General features: G+C 39.1%; 1 protein-coding gene across 1 annotated transcript; it reads right to left on the bottom strand.

Annotated features, from left to right (window-relative positions):
* Positions 1-9,089: 9,089 nt before the first annotated feature.
* On the bottom strand, positions 9,090-10,034 carry or55c1 (odorant receptor family 55, subfamily C, member 1). Its single transcript, XM_067364525.1, has one exon. The coding sequence runs from the start codon at positions 10,032-10,034 to the stop codon at positions 9,090-9,092; it is 945 nt and encodes a 314-aa protein (XP_067220626.1).
* Between the last annotated feature and the right edge of the window lie 2,053 nt (positions 10,035-12,087).

The raw sequence follows: 12,087 nt of genomic DNA, 5'->3' as shown, positions 1-12,087 counted from the left end.
TTTGGTTGAGTGAAAGGCATTCGTTTTTAAAAGTAGTATAATACTGTACATTCAATGCATGACAAGAGTCTGTGTTGGTACACATCTTCCTCCAATGTGTTACAAAGCCTCATCATGGCAAGCTTGAAAGAAGTAGTTGGATCACTCTAGACTTCAGGCTATCCTTGCTGCTGCTGTGAAGACTTACAGCAGACTCTGCCTGTCAGTCAACTCTTGTAATATGGAGGTGAAATAGCATGCCAATGGAGGTCCAGCAAAACCACCCATTACGTCTGCTTTAACCATAAAAACTAGGCAGCATCCCATCAGAGGACTGCAATGTCAATCACAACCTGATAAAACTAATCTGTGCAACCTTTGGCAATCTCAGACAAAAGGTCTTTCAAAACAAGCACCTTCAACTGCACACCAAAGTTACTATCATTAAAGCCATTTGCAGTAGTAAGTTTGACTCTCGTAATCAGCTCTGAAGACTAGGCCACATCCAGACACCACTTCATGTGACTGTAGTGCTTCCAAATAAAATGCCTGAAGCAAAATCTGTTTAACCAGCACTTAATCTTTAATTTTTATCTTGTTTTTCATGGAACAGCTCCTTACGCTTAAAAGGATGTAAATGCAGATCGGAGGAATGTTTGCAGCGATTTAACACTTTAATTTCATTCTGTTACTCACACAAAATTATGATTTGCTGTCATTTTGCTGGTAATGTAGAACACGCGTCGTTTTGTCTGTTCTGTATACTGCTTTTTGTAATGTTTTAAATAAATTATTGTGACTAATGTACATTTATCTGCCTGTTACACTACGTATATTGTCAAAATGGTTATGCTTAAGGTTATAGGTGGAGTAGGGAGCTTAAAATTATTCTAGATCTGCAAATGATATGTAACACATTTATAAGTGATGAACACTTTAGAATAGGGTATGCAGAAAGTGTTATAAATGACTTATATACAAATAATTTGTAACAGGAAACATAGGTCTACAAATTATATGTAACACATTTACAAGTGAAGGATAGTTTACACTTTAGAATAGGGAATGCAGAAAGCTTTGTAAATGATTTATTCATGCGTTTACACATCATCTATAACAGGTGTTGAACACTTTGTAGTGTGTACTGCAGTGTAAGTGCTGACTGGTGAGGGTATAGACAGCTGTCTTCTCTGACACACATGGAGTGTTTAACTCTGTGCATCTGATGTGAGCTTCAGTGGAAGGTAAATCTGGATCAGAGGATGACCTCATCACTAGACCCCACACACTCCATGCCAATGAGTGAAAGGATTTAATATAATCCACTGGAATCACCTGACTGTAAGGCATTTATAAATGTTTATCCACTTCAAAACAAATAAATTACTCTTCTTAAAAATAGTGCTTTAGCATACCTGCATGTTTGTGCTTTTGAACACAGACCAGCTTATCAATAAATCATATACTGAGCATTTACTAATGGTTTGTTCTTCTTTTGTTCATGATTAACAATTGTTTATTGAGATAATGATAATAAAACAATTTTGTCATAAATACTTCAGTTATTATAAGTGATAAATAATGTCTTGACTAATAACTTATAAACCATCTACTAATGACATGTTTGATTTATTTAATTTAGATAACTTAATTAAATAAATCAAACACATTAGATAAACACATTTGTAAATTGTTAGCATAACACTTGTTATTCATTTATGAATGTATATTGTAATGTTTTGTAAATGATCCGTTCATCATTAACTAATAACTTATAAGTGTCTCATAACTGAATTTATAAAACTCATAAAATATTAGTATATCACTTATCAATCATTTATAAATGTTTATTCATGTTTTGTAAATGATTTGTTAATCATTAACTAATAATTCATAAATGACAAAACTGAACGTTATTATAAAGTGTTACCAAATTTTTAGTATATTAAGTACAAAATTAGTGCGCGGAAATAGAGCACTTTAAGTACATTATAGAAGTGTCCCCAACCAAAGCTTGGGGACCGTGGTGAACCTCTCCTGAACTAGAGTTTTTAATAAAATGGAGTTGGCAGTCTTGCAGAGGGGCTTGTCCTTTATTCCTAAGGATATGGGGGGGGACCAGCTGGAATAGGTTGGAGGCGGAGGCGGGCCTTACAGCATATCATAGGAGGCTGAAGCTCGCCGACTTTTTTGAGGGGGAGGAAGGGGAAGGGCAGAGGGTTCACTTCACATGTGCGTCTGAGTGGGAGCTGCAGATATGCCAGGTGGGGGAATTGGTGTGGAGGAAAATTGAGGAGGATATAAAAAATTATGAGGGGTATGAGGGAGGTTCGGGAGAATAGTGACTTGTCGAGAGGGGAGTGGGAGGCTCTGAAGGTACTCAGGCCACTCATTGATTATTAAGCCGGCAGATAAGGGGAGTATGGTTGTAATAATTAATTGAGAACAGTATGTTAGGGAGTCTATGAGGCAGTTGGAGGATAATGAGTTTTATAAAGAGTTGCAGGAGCCTATTTTTTCTTGAGTAAGTGGGGTTGATTAGAGAAGAGCTGGGGCGGTTGTGGGAGGGGGATTTCTTGAGTGCTAAGCAGGTGCAGTACATCAGGGGTCAGGACACTCCCGATAGTGATGGACTGGGTCACCTGGGTCTGCTCTCCACTAGACATGCCAGCTATGTTAGAGACACTTATGATTTTCTGGAAAGGGTACAGGGAATAAGAATAGGTCTCGGCTCCAGTCTCTTCTCTATGGATGTGGAAAGCCTGTACACCAACATAGAGATAGAGAGGGGACAGGAGGCGGTCACAAAATGCCTATGCAAATTTCCAGAGGGGGGTAGGCCGGGTCTGAGTATTCTAAGGCTGCTGGAGTTAAGCCTTAGGAGGAATGACTTTGGGTTCAATGGGCGTCACTTTCTGCAGGTGAAGGGCACAGTCATGGGGAAAAGGTTTGCCCCTGCATATGCAAACATTTACATGGCGGACTGGGAAGAGTCAGTGTTCCTGAAATGCAAGAGCAGACCCAGTCATTATTGGAGGTATTTGGATGACATATGGGGTATCTGGGAGGACACTGAGGAGGGCTTCAATGACATTGTGGGGACCCTAAATAAGCACCACCCATCCATCCGGGTGAAGGTGGAAAAAAGGGAGGATGAGATCAATTTCCTGGACACAACCATTTTTAAAGGGCCTGGGTTCCAGGACTCTGGGCGGCTGGACTCAAGGGTGTATTTTTTGAGCACTGACACACACACTTTGCTTCACCGGGACAGTCACCATCATTCGCACGTTTTTAAAGGCATAGTGAAGGCTCAGTTACTAAGATTCAAGAGGATCTGTACTAGGGAAGGGGATAGGGTGGAGGTGGTTAAGATATTGTTTTTGGGCACTGAGGAGGAGAGGTTTACTCCAGGCGATTCCTGAGGGCCGTGGCAAAGGAGGAGGCAGTAGTGCGGGATGGGGGCCGCACCTTGCAACAAAAAAGAATACTTCCACTGGTGGTCCAATTCTCTAGGACTGCCAGAGGCCTGGCCTGGGGGATTGGGAGGAATTTTAATAGGTTAACCCAGGATGAGGCGCTGGGGACTCAATATATGGTGGCAGCTTATAGGAGGGGTAAGAACCTATGTGATATGCTGGTGCATAGTAAACTGGGCCCAGTCAACGGGAAGAGCAAGGAGAGGACAGGGGGCACCTTGGTGAGAGGGGGACGATCAGGGGTCTATAAGATGAACCAGGCTATTCCCCTTAATCGAAAGAACCTCATCAGGTGCTCCTTGTGTGGCAAAAGGTATGTGTGGGAAACCAAGAATTCAATCCTCACAAGGATGTGGGGGCACTGGCACGGGGTGAGGAAGGGGACATCACGGAAGGGGCACATAGTGCCTCATTTTAAAAGGCATGAGATACAGAATTTGAAAATCTGTGGGCTGGAGCACAACCCGTAGTGGAATAAGAAGGACAGGTTGAGGATGGAAAGATTTTGGATCGAGTGGTTGGGCACGTGGTTTCCGAAGGGCCTGAACATGAGGATTGGCTGAAGAAAAATGATTTATGAAATTTAAAAAAAATGAGGAAATAATCGTAATAATATGATTTTCAAATAAATGAATTAATAAATGGGTGAAGATATTGAAGTTTCTTGTGAGTCTTAGGGTTTAGGTAAGTCGCAGGTCCAGGGATAGCCCAATTATCCCCAAACTAATTTTCTCCTCCTGTGAGGGTTAGGTTTAGGTAAGTCACAGGTCCAGGGATAGACCAATTATCTTCAAAATAATTTCTTCTGTGATGGTTAGGTTTAGATATGTGGGTATATCCCAGGTCCAAAAATGAACTTATCTATCCAAAGGACACATCATCAGTGATGTACCTCAGGATCCTTGGGTGTTTCGGCTCTTTAAACACCAGACACCCTCCTCTGAGACTGCCTGCCAAGGTGATCAATCCCCGAGAGTGTGTTCTCTCTCTCTTTTTTAAGGTGACCGTTTGCCTTTATTGTTTCCATGGCGACGTGCCATGCATGTCACATGCGCTGAATGCAGTCACAATAACACTGTATGACAGATGGATCGCTATTATTTTGTTTTTCCTTTTTTATTTAAAATATTCACAAACTTGCTTACCATGTCATCAACTATCTGGTATTCCGATTCTCAAATATGTGTAAGTGAGTGTGTTTTGTCATTTTAAAACCTTTATAAATTATGTTTATCTTGATCTATAATTCAAGATGGACGCCACCATCTTAGTTTGCACTGCAGTTCTGTCAGTCGGATTTACAGCAGGTGAATTCATCAGTTTCTCCCGAAATATATGCAAGTGGCTGGTGAACTGGAAGAATAATAGAGAGTAAACTTTATAGTTACTGAGGTCCATTATGTGTTTCTGATATGAATGTCGGCAATTTATATTTGAATGGATTGTTATTGCTGCTTCCACTGATGTCTGACATCAGTGTTTATTTTATAAACTTTAAATGTATTGTTTTACTGGTTCTTATGCGTATTTAAATGTCTGAAACCATCTTAAAAAAAAAAAAAAAAAAAAACATTATGTGGCTGAAAACCCTGCATAGCTGTGATATATGACAATAGCTGAACATTCATAGCTGTGATATATGACGTCGCTGAACGTTCAAAATCCCATATGTGGGACCGTATGCCCAGGGTCACAGAAATAAAAATCCCATATGTGGGACTGTACCACTCAAAGGGTTAACCAGGCATACACATAACACATTATCAATTTATATTTTCAAATCCGTCAAAGGATTGTTAGGCTGCATAAATTAGGTCAGCTGGAACTGGAAACACTTCCTATAACACTAGATGTACTTGTTACATCAGAAGAAGAATGGCATCTATTCTAATATTAGTCTCTTTGTTTATCCCGAGGTTTACCGTAGTCAGTCGGATCTGGGCCATATCCAGGTGAGATCAAGGGCCTGCGACCTTGACACGATTTTTAACACCTGTTAGCCACCTGATGTTGGAGTTTTGGTTCCTTGCCGCAGTCGCCGTTGGCTTGCTTAGTTGGGGACACTTGACATTTTATATTCAACAGTGCTTTGATCTGCCTGCATCAACACCATTGTATGCAAACTGAACTGAGCTGGATGATGACATCACCGTTTACTCCAGTGCTGATATAGATAAATTAACTAAATTAATAACTATTGTTTCTTACATCGAAATGAATCAATACTGAATTTTAAGATGGATACTGACACCATTTTCTTTAAGAGCTGCTGTGCAGACAAAATTATTTACCATTTATCACTGTAAAGCTGCTTTGACACAATCTGCATAGTAAAAAGCCCTATATAAATAAAGGTGACTTGACTTGAGTCCAGCAGTTCAGTCTCACTTCTTTCTACAGCACTAGTACTGAGACCCCAGCCTGGCTATGTGCCCAAGGATCCTACCACTCCTTTCAAAGAACTGGCAGTGAACCTGCAAGCGCAGCCCCCAGAGGAGGCAGACCCAGCCCTAGCTTTGCTCTGTCCCATCCGAGCATTATGAATGTATATGGACCAGACGCAAATCTTTAGGACCTCAGACCAGCTCTTTGTCTGTTACAGAGGCAAGCAGAGGGGAAAGGCTGTCTCCGAGCAGAGTATGGCCCACTGGATAGTGGATACCACTAGATAGTGGGTACTTTACCAAGCACAAGGCATGCCCTGCCCGCTCAGGCTGCAAGCTCACTCTACTAGAAGTGTTGGATCCTCCTAGGTGCTGGCACGTGTTTTGACATATATTTGTAGAGCTGTGGGCTGGGTGACACCTGTGTTCTCACCTCAACTGGTCAGAGACACGGAGAGGCCCTAGCTTAGTGTCAGCTTGCTGTGCTAATACATGCACTTAATTCTTCAGAAAGTCCCTATGAGGCTGTCCCTGTTGAGTCCTCCGATCTGGCAACTGGACGTGGCGGAGCGTCTGGAAGCAGGCCTGCATCTGATGTATCCTTGAGAAGCAGTTCTAGGCTGGGTGTCCATATGTACAACCCTGAGGGGATCCCATATGTGTATTTTCCACAATAAGCTCCTAAGCAGGAGTGTCTTTCCCTTGGTCCACTCTGCTGTCTCTGCCATGTGTTGCATCCTCCCAAACCAGGTGAGAGCCACTCAGAGACCTCTGTATGTAGACGGCCCTACTGGGTTAGTCCATGTGTGTATACTCTACAAGACCTCTTGCAGGATGTGGCTTCCGTAGTGTTCCTATTCATATAGAAAGGGTACGCTTTCCCAGTGTTATCCAAATTCATCGAGTGAGCAATGTTTATTTCTCTGGGTAAGCTCTGTTCCATCTACAAGTGGGCCTAGGTGTCTTACACAGGGCACTGCAAGGCGGCAGAACCTGTGGCACTTAGGTAGGGATCCCAATTCATAGGTAGGGATCCCAATTCCTCTGTTTCCGACGTGATGCAGAGAGTGACAGACTGAAAGGGAACATCTTGATTATGTATGTAAGCCTCGTTCTGTGAAGGAGGGAATGGAGATATTACGTCCCGTCGCCACAGCTGCTGTGTCGCTGCAAAAACGTGAAGTATGCGATGCAGCTGCTGCTCATTAAATAACCAAGCTGTGGGGCAGCGCATCTGATGCAAATATCGAACCAAGACGTTACATGCGTAACCTAAGATGTTTTCACCACAAGCATCAGCAAAACTGACTCACTGAGTGAACCATATCAAATTGTATTACACTGGTTATTTATGAAAAAAATATCATAAGGTTTATTATAAGGTACACTGTAACCCTAATAAGTTATCAGGTAACTAGTTACATCAATTTTTTTTAATTAACAAAATGTGCTATTCACTATTGCCACAGTGTATGATTCATAGACTGTAGACTGTCCGTGACATCACCAGTAGATTTCTGAAGAGCATTTTTGAAGTGAAAATGAGGCTGCTGCCATCTTAGCAGTACGTCACCGCACGTCACTCCCAGATAACTGAAAATGGGCAAAGAAGCGGGATGTAGTTGGAACTGACGTGCCTGGTTGCTGAAACCACGCCTGCCTAGCTCGACGTGACCATGTTAGCAGGCTAAAGAAGCTATATCGATCTTAGTATCTAAAATATTAATAAAGATAAGTAATATAATTTAAAAGTTCTAAGGTTTACTATCTATGGTGTCTTTTTACGATATAGATGCTCCAGCACCAATAATTTTAATTTGTGCAAATGATAACACACAAAATCAAAACAGGACTCCATACCTTTGTAATGAAATGGCGATCGCGAGATGAATCCAATCCGTCGCATAAGCTTCCATTGAAAACAACATGAGGGTGAGAAATAAATGACATTATTTTCACTTTTGGGTGAACTAACCCTTTAAGTGCTGTAGAAAGAGAACTTTTGTTAAGCTTTGGTAGAAAAAGGCAAAGCCTATCACTATATTTCATGGGAGTCTGTAATTATTTATCAGTGTTTTGTCATCAAACTGCAGCACATAATTTGTTCAAAAAGTCTTTTCACCATCAAACATCGCTGTTCTTCATCTTGTATCATTAATAAATGTGACACCATTCTCAGACAGGACTATTGTTATGTGATTTTTACAGTTGCCTTTCAAATAATTTTGAAGTTAAGACACCAGTGGGGTTGTCTTAAAGTTAAGACAGTTTTTGTTGAGTTAGAATGCTTCTGTAATGCCCTTTTCCTGTCCATATTTATGATAAGATCATGCGCATAAGAAACATCATTCTGTAATAGCTTTTATCATAAATGGGGTTCTAACTGAATTTGCCAGGGTTACCAAACAGATAAGATAGGATTCTAAAGTTAAGATCTTTCTGTAATACGCCCCCTGTAGTATATCATCGATTCCCCCTCCTCCCTCTTTCCTAATTATAGTGGTTGTATCTTCCAGTTCAATATTCTACCATTGTGCTATAATAAGTTAAATCATTGCTTTGTGAAGCAATGTTTAATTAATGGAAATGTAAATTGTATAAATGAGTAGAACTAAAACATTCAGTAATGCAATTAATTTGCTTGAGTTGATGATACTCATAATACATACATATCAATAGTATACTGTTAATTTTGTGGGAATAAAAAGATAATGGTAATGGATATGCTGAGGTCATTTTTATCGTATCAAGTTGTAAACATGGTTTGCCTTGGTCTAAATGACATTGGTCACTCTAATCGCAGAGAAGTGGCTTGTATATTCAAGTTTTTTCCTCTTTTTCCATCGTTAAACATACTCAACCATAATCAATAGTCTAAAAGTCTATAGGCATGTATGACAATAATCCATTGTTTTTCAAAATAATTTGACAATTTAATGAATGCATTCATGTTTATTCAATTTGGTAGAAAATTAACTACAGTATACAGTGCAATGGGACTAACAGCAGTCTTAATACTAATAGAGAGTAAGTTGTGAGTAGAATGAACTCAGGCACAAATGGTGAACAACAAAATAGCAAAAAAGAATCTGGTTAGAAATTTAGAGACTAACTTTTCTGCAGACTTGTATTTGACATCCTGGATGAAGAAAAAAAGAAGCTACAATAGACAATTTTACAACAGATAATTACCTTATAAAAAAAAAACCTCTTATTATAAATGTCTTACATCGAGTGTATTTGACCATCAGTATGTAGTAACTTTATTAAATTTAAAAAAATTCACAATTTGTGTCCTAATTTCTGTGGTTCTGAGACCATAAATAACAGGGTTACATATTGCAGGAACAAGGTGATACATTGCGCTAGTTAAGATACGGATATCTCGGGGTATTGTAGGTACTCTATACCCAACAAATGCAGCAGTAACACTGATATAGGCTATTGCTATAGTCATCAAGTGTGTGGTGCATGTGTGAATGGCTTTGTGGCGGGATTCACCAGAAGGAGAGCGAAATATAACAACAAAAATGATGACATAAGAGCAGAATATCACAAAACAATCAGCGGATGTTAACCCAAAAGCTATTGTAAGAGCTAAATAGTTTTTTGAAATATCATTACAAGCTAGATTGACAACTGATGTATGCTCACAGAAACTGTGGTAAATCATATTTGTTCTACAAAAAGTAAGTGGCACAACTAGGCCAACCATGGCAATAATGACAATAGCGTTCCGAATGCTAAAAGCTGCAGAGAAAATAAGTGAGTTTGTCAAATTTACAAAATCATTGTAACGTAAAGGGTAAATAATAGCAAAATATCTGTCCACAGCCATCCCAAGCAAGATGGTGGACTGAAAACAACCAGAAAAATGCAGACAAAACATTTGAATTAGACATTCATGTCGTGTAATTGTATTCCATTCCCACAAAAAACTGACCAACATCCTTGGAATAAAGTATACCGGCACAAAAAAGCCCAAAGTTGCGATCAGGCCAATTAAAATATACATGGGAGCATGCAATTTACTATGTTTTGCAATGACAATCATCAAAATTCCATTAGCAAATAATGTATAGATTAAGATGATGCAAAAAGGAATGAAGAGTAGTGGCCGGTACCCTTTAAGGTCTGTGAATCCAATTAACTGGAAATCATTAAAAGAGACGTTGTTTGATTGGTCACCCATTCTGCTCTTTAAATTTGTAGTACAGACCTTTAAAAAAAAAACAAAAAAAAACAGCAAAAATAAACAGCAGTTATTCCTCATAATTTGTAAACTGTTTAATCTCAAATACACGAAACATTTTAAATATATATAATGCATAGCTCAACAAAACAAAGACAGTAGATGGTTATTACCTATCCAAACATATTAAGCATACAAAATCTTCAAGAAGAAAGTAACTAAAATATTGTTTTTCATATTTAGTTTAAAGCTCTCCTGTACTCCATTGATTATATATATTCTCTATTCTGTCTCTCCCTACCACTGAGCAAACTCTTCCCTGCTCTTAAATACTCTATCTTTCCCTCCCTCTGCATTGCATGGAGATTTGGGACTTGTTAAATTGGAACACAATTAGTCACATCAAAAGCTGTTTTTGTTGTTGTTGTTTTTTTGTTTTTTTAAGATTGTTTGGAAGTATTATCTTGCTTCAAATATTTAGTAATATAACTCTTGATTGATATTGATGAACTATAGAACTTATTTTAAATTTAAATGAGATAATGAACACCCCTGAGTTGTAAAACAGGATGCTAATCATAGGTGAATTAATTAAACTGCATCATTTTACCAGATACATCATTCATTTTTCACATTATATGGAGTAAGCTGTTACAATGGACACCCAATCAACACTGATTTGAGAAGAGTATATTATGGTTTGAAATTAATCTAAATGAATGATATGAACAGAATGATATTGTCAAAAAAAGGATTGTTGTTAAAAACACATCTATCCTCCAAAAAGCCCAGAGATAAATTGACATAGTCAGGAGCCATAGTGGCCCCCATGGCAGTCCCCTCAATCTGTAAATAATACTTGTTTTCAAATAGGAAATAATTCTTAGTGAGAACCATTTCAGCCATTTCAATGATCCATTTAGATGGAAGGGCATTGTCTTCCACAAATAAATCAAGAAAATGTTTAAGGGCCAATAGGCCTTCGTGATGTGGAATATTGGTATATACTGAAGTCAAACCAATGTTGCCAGTATAACAACCTGTTCAACATATTGAATAGTTGATAGATGTTGGAGGAATTCTGCTGTATCTCTCAGATAACTGGGAAGAGAAGTGACTAACGGTCTCAGAACAAAATGGCTTCTATAGGCCGTCCTGGTGGATTAATCAAGCTTTTATGTACCTTGGGTAGGATGTAGAACACTGGCCTACTTGGAGAACGACTGAACAAGTATTGCATCTCTTTGTCAGAGATCAGTAGATGAGCATGTGCTTTCTGAAGAAACAGCTCAATCTCCCTCTGAAACCGGGCTGTTTGATCTGATGGTAAGACTTGATAATAGCTGGTATTATAATTGACGAAGAGCCTCCTGAATATAAAGAGCTCGAGGAAGGATCACCAATCCACTTCCTTTATCTGCAGGTTTGATTACGATATCTTTATTATGACACTCTTTTTCAGAGAGTGTCAAATTAGACTTTTTGTTCTGAGATGACGATGACTGATCAAATAAATTAGTCACATCCCTTTCCACTAGCCTACAATATGTGTCAATAAAGGAATTAGATACAGACAGACAAAAGGTACTGGTAGGTTTGAATTTAGCTCGGACATTACACACATGTGCATTTTTTTGATCTACTGGAGCATTTTTATAGAAGCATTTAAGTCTTAGTGTCTGAAAAAACTTGAAAAGATGAGATTGTCTTTAGGCGGGTACATCTTTTCCAAACTGGTTGTCGAGTGTTTCCTCTTACTCCCACGCCTCCCCCGTCACGTGGTCTTCTGCAAAGTAGATATTGACGTGACATTCTTCGATGATTTTCTGTGTCGCTTGTGTGATCAGATAAAAAATCCACATCACTGTCTCCACTTGATGCAGAAGTGAATGGAATCTCATCTTCAAACCTGACCTTACGTGAGGGTCTTGTGAACGTACGGTTACGGTTAAGCCAGGGATAGACTCTGTTATCTTTGTAGTCCAATTTATCTCTGCAAAATTTTCGTATCTTCTTCTGTTGTAGGTTTTGTTTAAATTCTGCTAAGAAGGTA

The sequence above is a fragment of the Chanodichthys erythropterus genome, chromosome 17 (assembly GCF_024489055.1).
Source record: "Chanodichthys erythropterus isolate Z2021 chromosome 17, ASM2448905v1, whole genome shotgun sequence".
Lineage (NCBI taxonomy): Eukaryota > Metazoa > Chordata > Actinopteri > Cypriniformes > Xenocyprididae > Chanodichthys > Chanodichthys erythropterus.
Note: the sequence above shows the minus strand (reverse complement) of the source record. Positions and strands in the feature narration are given on the sequence as shown.

What these genes read in the sequence shown, in the direction of transcription:
- or55c1 (XM_067364525.1), bottom strand. Translation starts at nt 10,034, where the DNA reads ATGGGTGACCAATCAAACAACGTCTCTTTTAATGATTTCCAGTTAATT.